Raw genomic sequence first — 16454 nt, 5'->3', positions numbered from 1 at the left:
AATCCATAGAGTGATTATTGAACTGCCTGGAATAAAGAAAAAAAAAACCCAAAAGATAACCCAAGGTCGTGAGGCTTGCCATGTGTTGTGACCTGCCGTGCTGTACACGGGTGGGCTCTGTGCTGTTTGCCGTGGCCACACCTGAGTGGGTCCCTGGTCCTATTCTGCATTTGAGGAATGCTGAAAGACGCCGAGTGCAAAGAGCATCCAGTTCCCTTCGGGTCACCTTCCCTTTGCCTGCAGCCTCGATAATCGGCCGCTGGGCACAGCCACCTCCCGCACCCAGAGGCGGGCAGGAGCCGCGGCCCGCACAGGAGCTGCGCGGGAGCCGAGCGCTCGGGGAGAGCTCCGGGGGGACATGTCTGCCTGCTCGGGGCCGCTCACTGCGGGGGATGCTGCGGGGGGAAGGCTCTGGGGGATGCTCTGGACAGGATTCACTCGGGCGATGCCTGTCGGGAGGATGCTCCGGGAGGACGCTCCGGGAGGACGCTCCCGGGGGACGCTCTCCGGGGATGCTCTCCGGGGATGCTCTCGGGCCCTGCGGGCACCTGCCGAGGGGCGGCCGCTGCCGGGCGCGGAGCGGGGACCCTCCCATTGTCTGCGGCGGGGCCGGGCGGGGCGGCGGCACCGGGGGCCGGGGACGAGGGGCGGCCGCCCACCCTCCGCAGCCTCATTGGCGGCCGCCGAGCGCCGGTGCCTTAAATGGGCGCCGCCCGGGAGCGCTGCCATTGACGAGCGGCGGCGGCGGCGGGCGGGGGCTGCGGCTGCGGCGGGGGCGCGGCGGGGCTGCCGCAGGGTGCCCGCGGGCAGGGGCGCGGAGCCGCGGGGCGCGGAGCGGGAGGCGCGGTCGGGCCGGCGCTGCGGCGGGGGCGGGCTGCGGCGCAGGGGCGGGCCGAGCCGAGCCGCGGAGCCCCGCACCGGCACCGGCTCCCCCGGCCCCGCCGCGCACCCGGGCGAGCGCACGCTCGGCGGAGCCGCCCCTCCTCCGCCGCCCGCCTCCCCCGCGCATGGCGCTGAGCGCGGCGGCCCCCGGCTCCGCACGTAAGTAACGGCCCCGCCGCGCCTTTGTGCGCGGGCCCGCCGCAGGTGAGGGGCCGCACCGGTCGCCCGGCGCTCTCGGCCGCGCCCCTGCCGGGCACCGGGGGCGGGGTGGGGGGAGCCCGGTCGGAGCGGCCGCGGCCCGGCCCGGGGGCGGGGGCCGGTCGGAGCCCCGGGGCCGGGGGAGGTGCCCGGGGGCCGGGCCGGGCCGTGGCGGCGCCTCAGGGCTGCGCTCTGCCCCGCGCAGGTGGCGGCGCGGGCGCGGCTCGCGGTGACTCCCCCGGGCCGGGGCGGCGGCGGGCGCTGAGCCCTCGGCCCGGATGGAAACTGGGGGCGATGCCAGAGCGGCGCCTCGGCGGGGCGGCGGAGGCGGCGGCCGCGGCGGGGTTCCGGCGGCCGCCGAGCCCGGCGCTGCCCCGGCTGCGGACGGCGGCGTGAACATGGACGGGCCCGGCGGCGGGAGCGGCGCGGACACGGACGCTGCCGCGGCCCCCGCCCCGCCGCCCCGCGGGCCCGGCTCCAGGGACCCCAAGCTGGTCCATCAGCGCTTCCTGCGGAGGAGCGTGGTGGACTCGGACCAGGAGGAGCCCGCCTTCGACCTGCCCGAGGCGGAGCACCAGCGGAGAATCATCCTGCTCCCCAAAACCAGGAGGATAATCGCGGAGCGGGCCAAGGCGGGGCAGGAGGCGGCGGCCCGGGAGGCCGAGTGCTCCGGGGAGCCGCGGACAGCGCCGGCCGCGGGCAGCGCCGCGGGCGCCGAGGAGCAGAAAGAGCCGGGCAAGGATGCGGAGCGGAGAGAGGCGCAGGATGCTGCCAAGGACCAGGGCAAGGCTAAGAAAGAGGAGCCCGAGGAGGAGGCTGACATGAAAGCGGTTGCCACCTCGCCGGATGGCAGGTTCCTAAAGTTTGATATTGAACTCGGGCGGGGATCCTTCAAAACGGTCTACAAGGGTCTGGACACGGAGACGTGGGTGGAAGTCGCGTGGTGTGAACTGCAGGTAAGCCCGGCTCATCCTCCTGAGCCTTTTTTTTTTTTTTTTTTTTTCCCCCTCCCTTTTTTTTTTTTCTTTTATTTTTTTTTTCCCCTGCCTTATAAGACGGGAACTGTAGGCAGCGTGCCGGTGTCATCCAGAGCTCGGCGCTGAGCAGCCTTTATGGTCACCATCGCTTAGGATCCAGTGTCTAACTATAGCGCAATATGCCCATTGGCTCCGGATCCACCACCTTATGTACACTCCTCCCACGCTTAACCCGCTCGGGCCGGCGGCGCCGGGGCCGCGCAGGACCCGCCTGGCGCAGCGAAGGTCACGCGTGGCTCCCGCGGGCGGAGCGCAGCCGGGATGCTCGGCCCGGCCCCGGCCCCGCTCGGGCCGGCGGCTCCCGCTTAAAATGACACCGGCGGTCGGTGATTTGACCGCGTTTGCGGGAGGAAAATTTCCTTTTGTCTTACGGCTTCGTAAAGGCTGAGCACAGCTGCTCCCTCCCGACCTTTCCTCTGCCATGAAATTTTCGCTATCCTGGAGAATCAAACCTCCCAATATGCCCCTCTGCTTGCCTTTTTTTTTAATTTATTTTTTTTATTTTTTAGGCTTTATGGGTGCAGTGCTTTGGTTAGGTCAAAGACCTGTCTGTCTAAATACCTTTGAAACGGTAGATTTTGACGTTCAAGTTCTAGATCTTCAGAATGCAGTAATGAGAACGACGGTTTAGATGCTGTCTTTTGCCGCTACCCTGTTCTTGATGGGTTTTGTAGCCTTCGGTAAAAATCACAGTAGTACATGGTTTTTTTTTTTTTTTTTTTTTTTTTTTTTTTTTTTTTTTTTTTTTTTTTTTCCCTTGTGGTGAAGCTTACAGTGGCTGTTACCTCACTTTTGTTGGCATCCACTGGAATGAGACCTATGTAAGAGAAAAACCTGATACAGACTTAATACTGTTTTATTTTCAGCCTGAGTTACTCTGTAACTTAAGTGAAACGAGGGTAACTCTTCATTATAATTTGGGATGTTTAAACTTCCACTGAGTGGCCGAGCTTTATGGCCTACAAGAGTCTTTGAAACCGACATGGAAATAATGTGTTATTGTAAGTCTGAGCTCCTGGTTGTTTGTCTACATTTTAATGTTGGCCCAATCTGTTTGTAAATTACTCCTGGCTGCCTGGGATAGCTGGGGATGGATGTGCAGCGACGTCTTTATTCTCTGATGATTTCATTACACAACATAATCATAATTCACTGCAGCACTGCTCCCTTAATAAGAATTATGGGGAACACTTCTCGGTCTTCCCAGTCGTGCATTCCCTGGCTTTTATCAGACGGGGATGCAGAATGGGAGGCACAGCAGCCAGGCAAGGTGTGCTGGGCTGGTGGTGAGAGGCTGAACCCGCCGTGCTCCAGCCCGGGGCCCTGGAGGGTTTGTGGGCAAAGGGCGGTCTGGGGGATTGGTAAGGGGATTTCAAAGAGAGCTGCTGGAGGGAGGCCTGGGGACAGCAGGCCTGGGCTTTGTGTGGCTTTGCTGGGAACCGAATCCGGGGTGTGTAAGGCTTCTACTTCAGCAGCCTGAAATCCGCACGGGATGGTGGCTGGGATGCTGCTGGAGGCAGGTTGGAAGAGGCTGATGCTGCTCCTGTCGGCCCAGGCCAGCCCCTTCACTGCAGAGCCACTGCACAAACCCAGAATTCAGCAGGATGTCCGCTTTTCTCGGAGTGCTCTAGCAGGGGATTGACACAGATGCGTTTTCCACATATTTCTGTAATAGAGCAGCTTTAACGACCAAAGCCTGCCGAGTGTGTTGGTGAACAGTGCTTGGAAATGCTGCAAAGTCTGGCTCCTGCACGCCCAAGGAAGAGGCTGGGAAGGGAACACTGCAGTGTGGAAGCTTTCTTACCTGGTGAATGGCCTTCTTATCCTTAGTTACACTTGTTTAGGAATTCATGAACTGACTGCGTGTGAAGAAATCTTCGCTCAAATTCCCATTGGTTTTCACTGTATGTGCTTCAGCCCGAATCAGGTCTTGCTGCTAGTTTTTTTTCAATTTAATACAGGATTTGCTTTAGGCCTCTAATCGAGGAGAGAAAACTCTATTGTTCGGCTGCTTTTGAGAAATTGATGTGAATCCCTAGAAGGAGGCAGGGGCTGCTGGGTCTCCTTAAACTCTGTGTGCAGTTTTGAGTGGTGCCGGGGGTAATGTGAGATGGTATGTGACTTTGGAAGGCAGTACTTCGGTCTGGATTGGGAAAGCCTCATTGAATGACAAAAGCCTTTAACGACCGGGGATTAAAGCCTCTGCCTCGGGGCTGGATTTGCTTGGAGGAGGCAATGGGAGAAGGTGTGAATGGCTGTGTTGTCTCCAGCTTTTTGACTTGGTAGAATACTCTCTCAGTTCAGCTGGGGAATTTTTGGGAAAACATTCAGAGGATGCTGTCAAGTAAATCACTTTACTTTATTCATGGCTCTTTTTTTTTTTTTTTTTTTTTTTTTTTTTTTTTTTTTTGGGTGAGCTGTGCCTGTTAGATCTGCCCCGATTTGTCTTTCTCTGCACAAATTTGAAGTTCCCTATAGGTAGCAGGAGACTGAGTGGAAGCCATCACGTCACTGTGCTGTTGGAGACAAAATGCCTTCCTCTGCAGCCTCACACCATCAGAACACAGCCCAGAGCCTTTCTGGGGAAAAATTGCTGCAACCTGTAGTTTTTTTCTCCTGGAGATGCACTTGTGCCTGTTCCAGCTGGAGCGGGGAGGTTAAAGCGGGCAGCGCTGGGGTTCCATGCAGGCATTAATCCTGTCCTGGCTCAGCGGTTTTCAGCCCACTTGTGCTGTTGCCTGTGTGTCTGTCTTTGTCCGTCTGTACAAAGCCTCCCGAGCCATTCTTGTTCGGTGGCTTTATTTCATTGAAAAGGTGGCTTTAGGGTTCAGAGCTGAAGTCATCGCTCTGATGAGGGCGATCCAAGCGCTAACCAAATGATTTGGGCTTTAGACCTGTCTGAAGAGGTGAAAGCTGTAGTTCAATTCTAGCTAGAAAATAAGGCTATTGTTCCTTCGTGAAGCTGAAGTGCCAGAGCAGGATTAGTGTGCCCTTGCAGTTTTGGAAGGGTTTGCATTCCAAGGTTTTCAGCAGCTATAATTAATATTAATTGATGCCCTACAATCGCTGTGTGGTGAGGCTTTGGCGTAGCACTATTGCAGCGGTGCACTCCTAAGTAAAATGTTGGGTCATGAATAAGGAATACAGACTTTGCCACTCCCCTGCCTGCAAGCCAAATATTCCTTTTAGTTAGGTGAATGGTTTCAAAATGCCCATCATGTTTCCCTTTGGGAATATATTGGGACTCTGCAAAGAGTCAGACCTGGTGCCGTGAAATGCAGAGGCCTCATTGTACTTTATGGTTCTTGCTTGGACTGTGAATACTGCTGTTGTGTTTAATTTTAATGTTTTTTTGTTGAGAAATGGGGGAAGGTTGGGCTGTCTTATCCTGCTGTTGCAGGAAGGTGTGAGATGCCTGGCGATCATCACAGTCTTATGCCCCTGTGTCAAGATTCCAGGGTTTTTTTTCCTGAAAAGGGTAGTAACTCTGGGATTTCCACTGGTGTGGTAGTTAGGCTTTTGTTAGTGTCCTTGCTGGCTGGCAGCATTCATCTGATGTCGAAATAGTAGCAGGTCACTATCTGTGCTGGTAATTTATTGGCCAAATAGACTTTGTAGTGTAAATGAACAGAATAATTTAGAAAATCTGTGAGAAGAAAGGAGACAGAGACTGTACCTGAGAGCTTGAGTCTGGTATTGCTGTATGCTCACAGTAAATGAACTTCAAGACCAATTTTGTCTGTTTCCAGTTAATTCTTGCAGATGTGAGTTCTGTTTAGATTGAAACAATTGCTTTACGGTGTCAGTGTGGAAGTGTGTGCCTGTATCACTGTTTGTTAGCAGAGCTGTTGCCCTGGCATGGAGAAGCAGGGCAGGGATATGGTAGTGAACTATTAATAGACTGCTTCTCAAATTCAGTAAATGAAATAGAGCTGGGTCAGGCTTCACATTCTGCTGGTGAATCACACAAGACTCCTTTCTTTTGCTTTTGAGCACATTGTGCCTCAAGGTTGGTTGTGTGCTCTTTTAATTCTGCTGAAACTCTTCATGCTAAATGTGTGGGTCCAGCTGCCGTAAGAAGAAATGGCTTCAAGTCAGAGCTCGGTGTAAAGGATATTTCTGGTCCCTTTGGTCATCTCATAGCCACAGCTGATGGGGGTGGAAAAAGCTGATGTTGCTAGCTGTCACCGTGGTGATCCTTGCAGCTGATACCCAGTGACATGAGTGAGGCTCACGCTGGTGTATTGTTTTGTGGTTAGAGTGTAACAGAGGTTTGGGAGTTCAGAGGCCGTGGTAATGGTGTGCCAAAAGGCGCTGGCTACTGCAGTGGATGAGTTTTGATAGTCTGAGATGCTGCGGAGGATTGAGTGTCTCCTGGAGGTGGAAGCCCTACTGAGGTTGGGTGTGAGAGCATTGTTGAGGAGGGAGGTATCAATAAACCTCTGCTGCCTCAGGAGCTTGCTGCAGTTATTCATGCGAGTTCCCTGCTGAGAAGTTTGGTTTTTAGTTTGCCGCGATGTGGCCGCTGACGGCCAGCAGCGGGACACTCACCTGGGTGTGCATTTAGCTCTGGGCTGGCTCTGCTGCCAGAAGACATAAATATGAGCTGAGTGCTGATGCGTGGTGCCTGGACAGGCCGTAGGTACAAGGCAAGGGCAGCCAAAGGTGTGTCACACGGGATGTGTGACACTTGGCACTCCTGCTGGAAGCGATGTCTTCGTTGTGCTGCAACAGGAGGGGCTTGCCGATTGCAGCCGGAGAATACCCAGAAGGGTCATGTGAAAGCAGAACTGGTTTGCTTCATGCTTAAGTTCTGATATCTGAAGTTGTTTGGAAATACATCTTTTCCCTGCAGTGGCCCCGGTGGACAGCGTGGCTGCTGTCCCTGGTGTGCCTGAAACCCAGGCTGGCCAAGAAGGGCAGCAGAGGATTTTCCTTGTGCTGTTGGGAAGTCCAGTGGAAACAACCTTCAGTCCAGTACCTTGGTATTCTTGTGTAGCTCTGAGAGGAGGGAAGAGCTCCCTGATCCTGCTGCCCTGCAGGAGGGGTCACAGCTGCCTTCTCCAGCACTGCCTGGCTGCAGCTGCTTCTGCCTGGGCTCTGCACCTCCACAAGGGCACTTGTACATCCTTCTAAACCCAGTTTCTACATAAACCACAAAATAGAGCCCCTTGTATGTATGACTTGCTCTGGAATGGACTGATCTTCAAACCACAAGCAATTTTCCGTATCTCTGATTAAAACCCCATTTTCCTCCAAAGGAATCGGGTCAGATAAGTAAACTTATGGCTTTGATTAATATTTTTCTAAAAACCGAAAACCTAAAAGGAAATGAGCATTTTTTGTTACCTCTTTTGTAATGCTTTTGTGGAGGGTGAAGCTGTAGAGTAGCTGGTTGCTAGAGCTATTAATCTTTTTCAGATTCTGGAAGTCCTGATATAATCCATTTCTCTCTACTTTAAAGGCCTTTTGTTTCATCATAATTCTGAGAATTTGAATGTAAACGTATATGGATGATGGCTACTTTGTTTGTTTGGGGATTTTTTTTGTTTATTTGTGGTTTGGGGGGCCTGTCAGGTATTTTCCATTATTCCATTAACTTTTTAGGAAAGCACGAGCCTTGACAAAGTGTGGTTCAGAACTGAGCCTGGTAATGTGATGTTCTGTATTCCTGAATTAACAGGGTTAGTCCAAAGGCAGTGTCAGTGCATCTCACATGCTTAAACTGCCTAAAACCCAGTCAGACTAAACAGATGGAGGAAGATTTTTTTCCTTTAGCTGAATAATAAAACTTGTTCTATATTCTCTAAAATAAGGATTTATTAAAAGGAACAGATGACAGTTGGTCACCTCATGTATTGAGAACTGAGTATTGATTTTACAGAAGCAGCATAAACCAGGCACTGCCTCTGTCTGCTTCCGAAATGGATGTTCCTTTCTTTCACCAGCGCGTGCTCAAAGGATTAAAACTGCAGTGTTTATTCCAGATTTTTATACAATAAGCAGCTTTTTCACGTGTCCTTTCCTGATGCTGGATTGTTGCAGCTAGAGGAGCATTTCAGGTGTCCCATTGTGCTGGCAGGGGCTGGTGCAGCTGTGGTGTTTCACCGAGCAGAATCAATCGTGCTGTTCAAACAGAACCCTGGGGAAAGTGGGGGATCACAGAATTTCCAGAGCATGTAGCTCATTGCTGCAGGCCTGAGCAGCGGTGCTGAAACGCTGGAATCGGTTCTACAAGAGCCAGATAGTATCAAAATGGGTTTGTTTTGTTCCAGACTTTTGTGATTAATCAAGGAAAACAGGCATGGTTGTGTGCATTTAACTTGTGTTGTTTCTCTTTTGTATCAGTGTGTGTTTGGAGAGTTGTTGTGGATAATAAAGCAAGTGTTACGCTAATGAAATGAACTTGCTTTTATCGCATTGATGACAAAACTTACGTGGCTAAGAATGGCAGAATCTTGAAAGAGAGAGTGAAATTGCAGGAGCTGTGCTCCTCGCTCTTTCCTTAGCTGCCCGGGTTGTGGTTCAAGGGTGTTTTTGGTAAAGGCTCCAATGAGCCTTGCACTCATGGGGAGAGCTGGGGCTGAGTCTCCCCTCTTGGTGTGATTCTTCAGTCGAAGTTTGGCCGTGGTGGAGGGAGAGGGGCAGTGCCTCTTCCCGGTGTCCTGTGGGAGCAGAGGGGGTGCCACGGGCAGCTGTGTCCCGGTGGGATGGGTGTGCACTCTGAGCAGGGGCTGGAGTCGCTCTCTGGGTCCCGGCTGTGCTCACACGTGGGAGCGCATCCCGAGCCTGCGGCTGCCTGGGATGTAGGCTGGAGCTCCGGCAGGCGCCTCACCTTGAGCAAAGGCTCAGCCCTCGGTGTGCTGGCAGCTGAGCGCTGGCTCTCACAGCCCCAGTGCCTTCAGCACAGTGCATTTGGACCCGGCTCAATTCGATGCCTTATTTTTACAGTCTCATGTTAAATTAAGCCGAGTGGCTGGATTCCCACGTGACAGCAGACACTGCTGTGGAGCACGCTGCAGCTTCCTCTGGGCTACAGACGGCTCTGAATCCCTCTCTGAGCAGCAGGATTAAGCCTGCTTTTCAAAGCACTGAAGGAAGAAACTTGTAGCAAATAACTGTGGTTGGGAGAGGGAAGTGAAATGTCTTTTTGACTTGCTGGAATAAATGATGACTTTTATGTTTAGGACTTGACTACTGGACTTTGTGTTCCCACTGGTGAGCAGAGTGCCAGAGCCCATCCTCCTGCCGTGCAGTGGGAACACAACATCCCCCCAGGGGCTGCTCACAGGGAAGGCTCTGGTGAGAGGCTGACATCCCTTACCATGAGAAACAGTTAGTGCTTAAAAAGTGTGTGATTAAAATGTGTATCTGTTCACTTGGATGAATCCAACATGACAAGTTTTTAACCAATAAAGCTACAAAACTATTAGAAACAGCAGTTCTTTCTCCAAGTAACTGCTTTGTGCAGCCTTGGGTCCATCAGTCAGTGACAGCTGGAGCAGCGTGTGGTGTCCCTGAACATCCTGATGGAGTCAGGATGGGAAACAGAGTTTGCAGAGAAACAAAGGAAAATTAGGTGGCATCTTGTGAGATGAGATGCAAAGGCAATTTATAACCTCTTGTGCAATAATTGTTTCTTATTCGTAGCAGTGACTGACTGTTGTTGTCTTCCTGCCAGCCTTGTTGATGCTTTGGTATTGCAGTTCTGCTCCTGCAAGTGCCTTTTTAAAAAACAAGCTTCCATAAAGCTTATATATTGTGCATTTTTATATGCTTTATCCTGTTTGCAATATCTCTTGAGTTTTAGAGTTGAAATTGTAATTTATGATTTCTGCTAGAGAAAGGAAAAAGTCATTAAAACATTTCCACAAAGCTAATTTTTGTGTGGGAAAAGAGAGAACAATGTAATGTTTTATGAACTGTGACCTTTGTGCCTTGGAAGATGTATAGGATATATTTCCTAATGGATTTCTGACAGCAGTAACTAATGAAATCCTCTGGCAGTGGAGTCCTTGGAACTCTGTAGCTGCTGTCTGGATTAATTTTTTAGTGTTACACCTTGTTCAATAGCTGATGTGGGGTGAATCTGGGAGCAACGCTGGAAGTGGAGGGGAAATCCCTGAAGAGGTGGCTGTGGAGTGGTTTGACTTGGTTTAGTTTGTTTGGTCTCCCTGTTGAGTTGCTGTTTTCTTGCAGACTCATGGCAAGTGTTTGCCATTTGTTTCCTTGGGCTTGGCTTAAGGCTTGTCCCTGGGATGTGTGAGCATTGCTTTAAAAGGCCCCACACTTGTGCAGTAGTTACCTTAATAAAGTGTTTGGACAATGGAGTATAACCAAGAATCTAAATTTGTCAGTGTCTGCCTCAATGTAAGACTTAGTAAATGAGATTATGGCAATGAGTATTATTTTTGTTAAAAGGTGTTTTGAAACATGGGGTTTGAAAATTATTTGCAGTTCCTAGTGGAATAGGTAATGTGCTTCTGGTAGGTTAAGTGGTTAAAAAAAATAGTAAATTTTCTTTAGTTTGTGTGTTCTCAAGTGCTTTCTTTAAAAAGTGCCTGGAGTCATTTAGGTGGACTGGTCAGGTATTTCTACCAAAGGCTTTTCCAAACACGTGGAAGTGTCTTTAATCTGCAGCTGATAAATCAGCTCTCCCTTGAGTGCCGTGTGTGAGACCATGCTGATTGTTCACTGCCATGCTCTAAGGTGCTGGAAAGTTAAGAAATTTGGGGTTTAAAATGGAATTGCAGCTTCAACAAAGGCTGTGATAAAACTTCTGTTTCGTTGCAGTCAATAAATTTTTCATGACAGTTCTAATTTTGAAACCTCCTGAAAACAAAGCTTTAAAATATTTTAAGTGAATCACTTCGTGACTCACAAGTTTTTTTCCCATCTTGAAGATGTCTGGGCTGTTGTATGGGATGGTAATCAATGTCTAGATCTTGATGTTTTGTTATTATTATTATCACTGTTGTGATATTGAAACCATTGACTTTTGTGAAAATCAGCTGACTCTCATGGCAAGACTAATCCAGTCTCCTGCTGCAAAAAGTCCTTTGCTGAATCCCTCTGGGCATCCTTTTCTGAGAGATCTGGAATTTAACTGCAGCTACTTAGAACATCTTAGAGCTCCAACCTGTACATTTTTTTATCTTGTAGATTAAAAATCTCTGCAAGAGCTGGAGTATTTAGTGTATTTAAATCTTGTAGACTAAAATAGGGATATCAAATGGGTATCTCTATTAAAAAGGGATCCCAGTTTACTGATGTCACACACAGTATTTTAAAGTATTCTACCTGAATTTTAGGCGTCTAGACTAAAAAACCCCATTATTCTGGAAAAATTATGCTATTTGCAGTAAATTCTGTTTGTTTTGAGAGAGCTGACACAAACTGAGTGGTCTCTGAGAACTCTCTCATCTAGAGCTTGATGAAAATCAAGCCTTTGTCCAGGGGAAAGGCTCAGCACATTGTGCTGCTGCTGCATCCCCGGGGAGGCTGCCCACTGCTCTAGTTCTTCACGCTGCAGCAGAGAGATCCCACAGATTATTTCTATAACCAGGTTAATTGAAAGAGTGCAAAGGGTAAGGAGAAAATTTCTGGATTTCTGGTTAAGGGGGAGTGGGAAGGGCTGGTGTGGCCTGTGCTGTCTGTCCCCAGCAGCTGGGAGTGCCTGCTGGGGGCCAGCCCCTGCACTGCTCTCCTAATTACCTGTTTTCATCTGCCTGTTATTACAGGGGGAATTAATGTGGTTTTGTCCCATCTCTGGTAAGAAAGGGGTGTGATGAGAAAAATCTCTTCAGCCAGCCTTGTCTCAGTCTCCAGGGAGAAAGCTCCCTGACTCTCACTTGAATTTCTCCCACTCAAGGAAAGGTAATGGGAATTAAGCACAAAAAAGAAACTATCCTGGAGTTGTTCAGTTTTTTCCTTCTAAAGTTCAGTAGGTAAGGGTGTTTATTTTTCACCCTGCATTTCCTGGTTCCTTTCTGAGGCTGTGGATTGGGACTGGTCTTTACCTTTATCACCTGCAGAGCTGAAAGCTGGAAATACTGAATCCTATTCCAGGCTGACCCCACGAGATTTTTGGAAGAAATTGGCTGTGCATGTTTGTTAGGTTGCAGAATCTTACTTTGCTGTGAAAGGTATTAATGCAGTGGTGCATGGTGCTGGTGTTTGGGGCTTGCAGGGCTCCAGGTGTGTCACAGCAAGACCTTGGTTACCCACAGGGTGCACATCTGGGAGGTTTGGCAATTGCCAAAATAGCCCAAAGCTCTGCTGATGTATTTGTTTCCTATCCTATTTTTCTGTTTCATTTGAAATCATTTTTACTCAGGGTAATGTTCTGGAGGGCCTAATGTGTAGTTAATTATTTTTTTTTAAAAAAGAAAAACCGACTAAAATGCTCCATTGGGAGTGAGGGGTCATAACAGAGCTTTTAATTTGATATCCAACCAAGCAGCCGTGGTATTTAATCCGTCCTTGGAACAGCAGCCAAAGTATAAAAGCCACAATAAGAAAATTATTAGTTATGTCCTCCTCTCATTTTAGTGGGACGTCCTCTAAACTAACCTGTATGGGCCTGTGGTGGCTTCCTGTAAATGTGGCTTAGTCTTTTTCTTTGACTTTTTAGTAAATAACAAGAAGCTGTCTGGGCTTTATGGGATAACTCATTGTGCTTCATCTGTTCATTTCCAGAGAATTGTTCTTCACAATGGACATCTCTATTGTAAGGGATTCCAATTAGTGATGCCACAGAAAATATTTATTCCAAACAGACCTATTCCTATAATTTCTTCAGAGTCCTATTTCAAGTTAGTAAAGCTCTGCTGAGTTACTTGAATTAAGAGGTGTGTTTTGTTCTGGGTTTAAGTGCACACCTCTGTTTTTTGTAAGAGATTGTCTATATTCTCTTCCTCTGTTTTGCATAATTTTTTAGGTTGACGTATTCCTGAATTTCTTTCTCAGGAGCCTGCAAATTAAATTGAGTGAGGAAATCTTTTCCTCATTTTACATAACAGTTTAAATAAACTATTATGTGTCAAATCAAACTTTTATTATAATGAATGCAAGGTGGATCATAAGACTTGGTTGTGCCGTATAATGCTCTGCAGTTAATGAAACATCTTCTGTCTGAAGTTAAAAATATGAAAAAAATCAAGCAGATTCTTATGTGACAGACAGTAGCTCTCAGCTGTTGCAGAGGAATTGAAGCTGTCTTTGGAGGAATGTATTCAGATATCTTTTTTATCATCAGAGGTGAAGCTTGGGCAGAGGTGGCTGCAGATGTCTGTGTGTGTCCTCTGCATCCCCCCTTCTGCCTCGGGCACTCTGTGGCACCAAGCTCTGTCTGCAGGGCAGGAGGGCAGGGATTACTGGGTTACCTGCTGGGAAATCTGCTGCTTTAGCAACACGTGTGTGGGGATTTGGGGTATTCTGGGGCTGGGAGGTAAACCCTGATGGATCAGTGGGTGATGGCCATGAGGCTCCTGGTGGCTCTGCCCTCCTGCCCTGGTAACTGGCACAGGCAAACAGAATCACAGACACTGTAAGGTTGGAAAAGTTCTCTTAACACTGTCCTCTCCAACCATCCCCAGTGTTCCCCACCAGACCGTGTCCCCAGGTGCCAAATCCACACATTTTTTTGGATACTTGTAGGGATGGGAACTCCACCACTGCCCTGGGCAGCCTGTACCAGGGCTGAGCAGCCATTCCTCTGAAGAATTTTTTCCCAATATCCAACCTAAATCTCCCTTGGTGTAACCTTCAGCCATCTTGTCTGCTGCCTAGCTTGTTACCTGTGTAACTCGTTGCATGAATAACTTGAGCTGTTTGGAAACAGGGAATTTTAAGAGAGCCTCTTGAAGAGCAGGGCTGCAGGTCAGGTGCATTAGGGCCTCTTCTTCCCCTGCACAGGTTGTTCCTGCACAGGCTGTTGCTTGCCTGTGCTGTTGAGGAAGAGGATGATTCATAGGAGAAGAGTTCCCGGTGTTGCTGCCTCTCCAAGCTGCTGTGACTGCACACGGAGAGGCAGGGAAGGCTGCCCATGGGGAGCTGTGGCCGCATGCAGGGCACAGTTACACAATGTGGGCATGGAGAACAACAGGAGCTGTTGTCTGCAGGGAATTGTAGGGCAGCGAGTGGTGGAGAGCAGCGAGTTTGGCATTCCACACCAACACAGAGCAAAGGCATTGTCCCAGACACTGCTTGGTCTGCTGGAGGCCAAATGTTTGCATAATGCTCAGCTCTCTCTGGGCACCGCAGAGGGCGAGTGCAGCTCAGGAAAGGGTTAATGGAGGTCTCGGGATGAGTGAAGCGTGCAGTGCCTGTGCCCTGTGGGACACGCCGGGGCTTTCTGCCCGGCTGCTTTGCCACGGGCACCTTCTCCTTGGGGCTCTGCTGGAGCCTGGAGCCTGACACACACCCAGCCCGTGTCAGCTTGGATTTGGCTACTGCTGGAATTCATGTTGCACTGATTCGCTGTTTGGGTTTGGTTTGGTTTTTTCTGTAAGTAATAAAGTACCATCAGTGCAGCGGAAAATTGAGATGGCACTCCAAGTGTTTTTCCAGGGCGATAAGGGAAGTGAATGGATGCTTGCAAGAAGGGTGACTCAGGGACTCCGGATGACTGAGGGAGGAGAGGAAGGAGGAATTGGGACATACTGGGATGGATGGTTGTGCAAAGGGACAAGCTCACAGCTCGGCAGCTGCCAGCAATCTGCAGTCATAGTAGGGATGTCTTCTTACCCCCTCTCTCCTGGGATGCCTGGATCCTCTCTTAGTTCCTTCACCCAGATGGAGCTGGCTGGAGTCTTCATGTGAGATGGGGTTTGGAGGAGTTCTTCCCTCTGGGTAGGATTTTGGCTGAATTACTCTAGCTCCTTTTGTATTCCCTTTGCAGTGAGTTTTGGACAAGTCCTTGCCCTTTCTCTGCCTTTCAGTGGGATGCAGGATGGGTGCTGCCCTTGGGCTGCTGCTCTGAGCCTTTTGGTGTGTCCCTGGCCTGCCGTGGTGGGTGGGGGCACAGGGCAGTGGGGCTGGGGGACATGCACACAGGTGGGCTGGATGTGAACACAGCCTCTGGGACAGGAGGATGCAGAACCTCCTCTGAGGTGTTGCTTTAGGAGGGATGTTTGTAATTGGGATGTGTGAGCTCTTCCGGCCATTCTGTTGAAAGATTAATATCCCAGATGCTGCAGTGCCTTCTAACTGGATTTCCCTTCTAACTGGAGTGCCTTGTCCCATGGTTCTAGGGGAGAGTGAGTGCACCAAGACCCAAAAGGTTTTCCAGAAAACGGGTTGGAGCTGTATTGTGTACCTGGTCCCACAGGTCAGCTAAACCTGTGGCTCAAAGTCTGAGCACTCACGTTAGCCTCAGCTGGTGCTGAGTGTTTTAATGCAGTGTCTGCTTTTCAGATTAGTTTTAATTAAGAATCTGTTGAACACCTGCTGGGGTTCTGCTCTTCCCAAAAGCAGGGATATGTATCAGTAGGGGAGTTGTGAATCATGAACTCTGCTCTCAGATGATGTTCCCCAACCTTATTGTACAAAATGTGGGGCACTTCCCTTGGACAACTGGCCACAGGCTGTTGATGCAAACCACTGCTTGCATCTCACTTCAAGAAGGGTGTGGGACTGATCCTTCAGAATCCAGCACGTGGTTACAGCAGCACAGAGCTCTCAGGCTGACAGTGGTTTGTCCGTCTGAAGAATAGTACCTGAGAAACAACCCAAACACCTTGTTAAAGGGGGAGTTGAGTGAGTGAGTCTCCATGGCCACCATGTAGAGGCTCGAAATGAAGCTAATGGCATGTAGGTTAGAGAACAAGGAGACTTTTCTAACTAAGAGCAGTTAGGCACTGACAAATATTCTTGAGGCAGGCTCACTGGAACTGTGTGCAGGTCTGTCAGGAATAGTTTGAAAATCAGTGCTCCTATCTTGGAGCAAGGGAGCAGACTGGTGGTATTTCCTGGTGACTTCCAGATCCACTTGCTGCAATTCTCTTACTCTGTCCCGTGGTCACACACTCGGTGTCACAAGGTTTGCACTGACACTGATATGGCCAGTCCTGTGAGCACTGTTATTTCAACCAGCCCATGGATAATGTACGTTTGGTTTGGTTTGGTAAGGAGCCAGCCTAAACTGAATAGTCATCTCATCTTTAAACTGAGGTGTTGGCAAGTTCTGTTTGCATTTATTTCGTGAACAGTGGCTTGAACTGGTTTGAGATTGTGTAAGGCTTATGGTGCATAACTGCAAATAACAGCCAGTCCACAAAAATGGTCCCTGTCCCTGCTGCAGAGGAGTTGAGCACCCGAGAGCAGCAGGGACTTGTC

The 16454-nt window shown here is 49.9% G+C and overlaps 1 protein-coding gene across 1 annotated transcript in view; it reads left to right on the top strand.

Annotated features, from left to right (window-relative positions):
- The first annotated feature begins 1286 nt into the window (after positions 1–1286).
- WNK2 (WNK lysine deficient protein kinase 2) overlaps positions 1287–16454 on the top strand; it is a 79541-nt gene continuing 64373 nt past the window's right edge. Inside the window, exon 1 of the mRNA XM_066326993.1 lies at positions 1287–2036. Coding sequence (XP_066183090.1) covers positions 1359–2036 — 678 coding nt within the window. The 5' untranslated portion in view covers positions 1287–1358. The remainder of the gene's footprint in view (positions 2037–16454) is intronic.

The sequence above is a fragment of the Sylvia atricapilla genome, chromosome 11, assembly GCF_009819655.1.
Source record: "Sylvia atricapilla isolate bSylAtr1 chromosome 11, bSylAtr1.pri, whole genome shotgun sequence".
NCBI classification, from domain to species: Eukaryota; Metazoa; Chordata; class Aves; order Passeriformes; family Sylviidae; genus Sylvia; species Sylvia atricapilla.
This window is presented reverse-complemented; position numbering and strand designations above follow the sequence as displayed.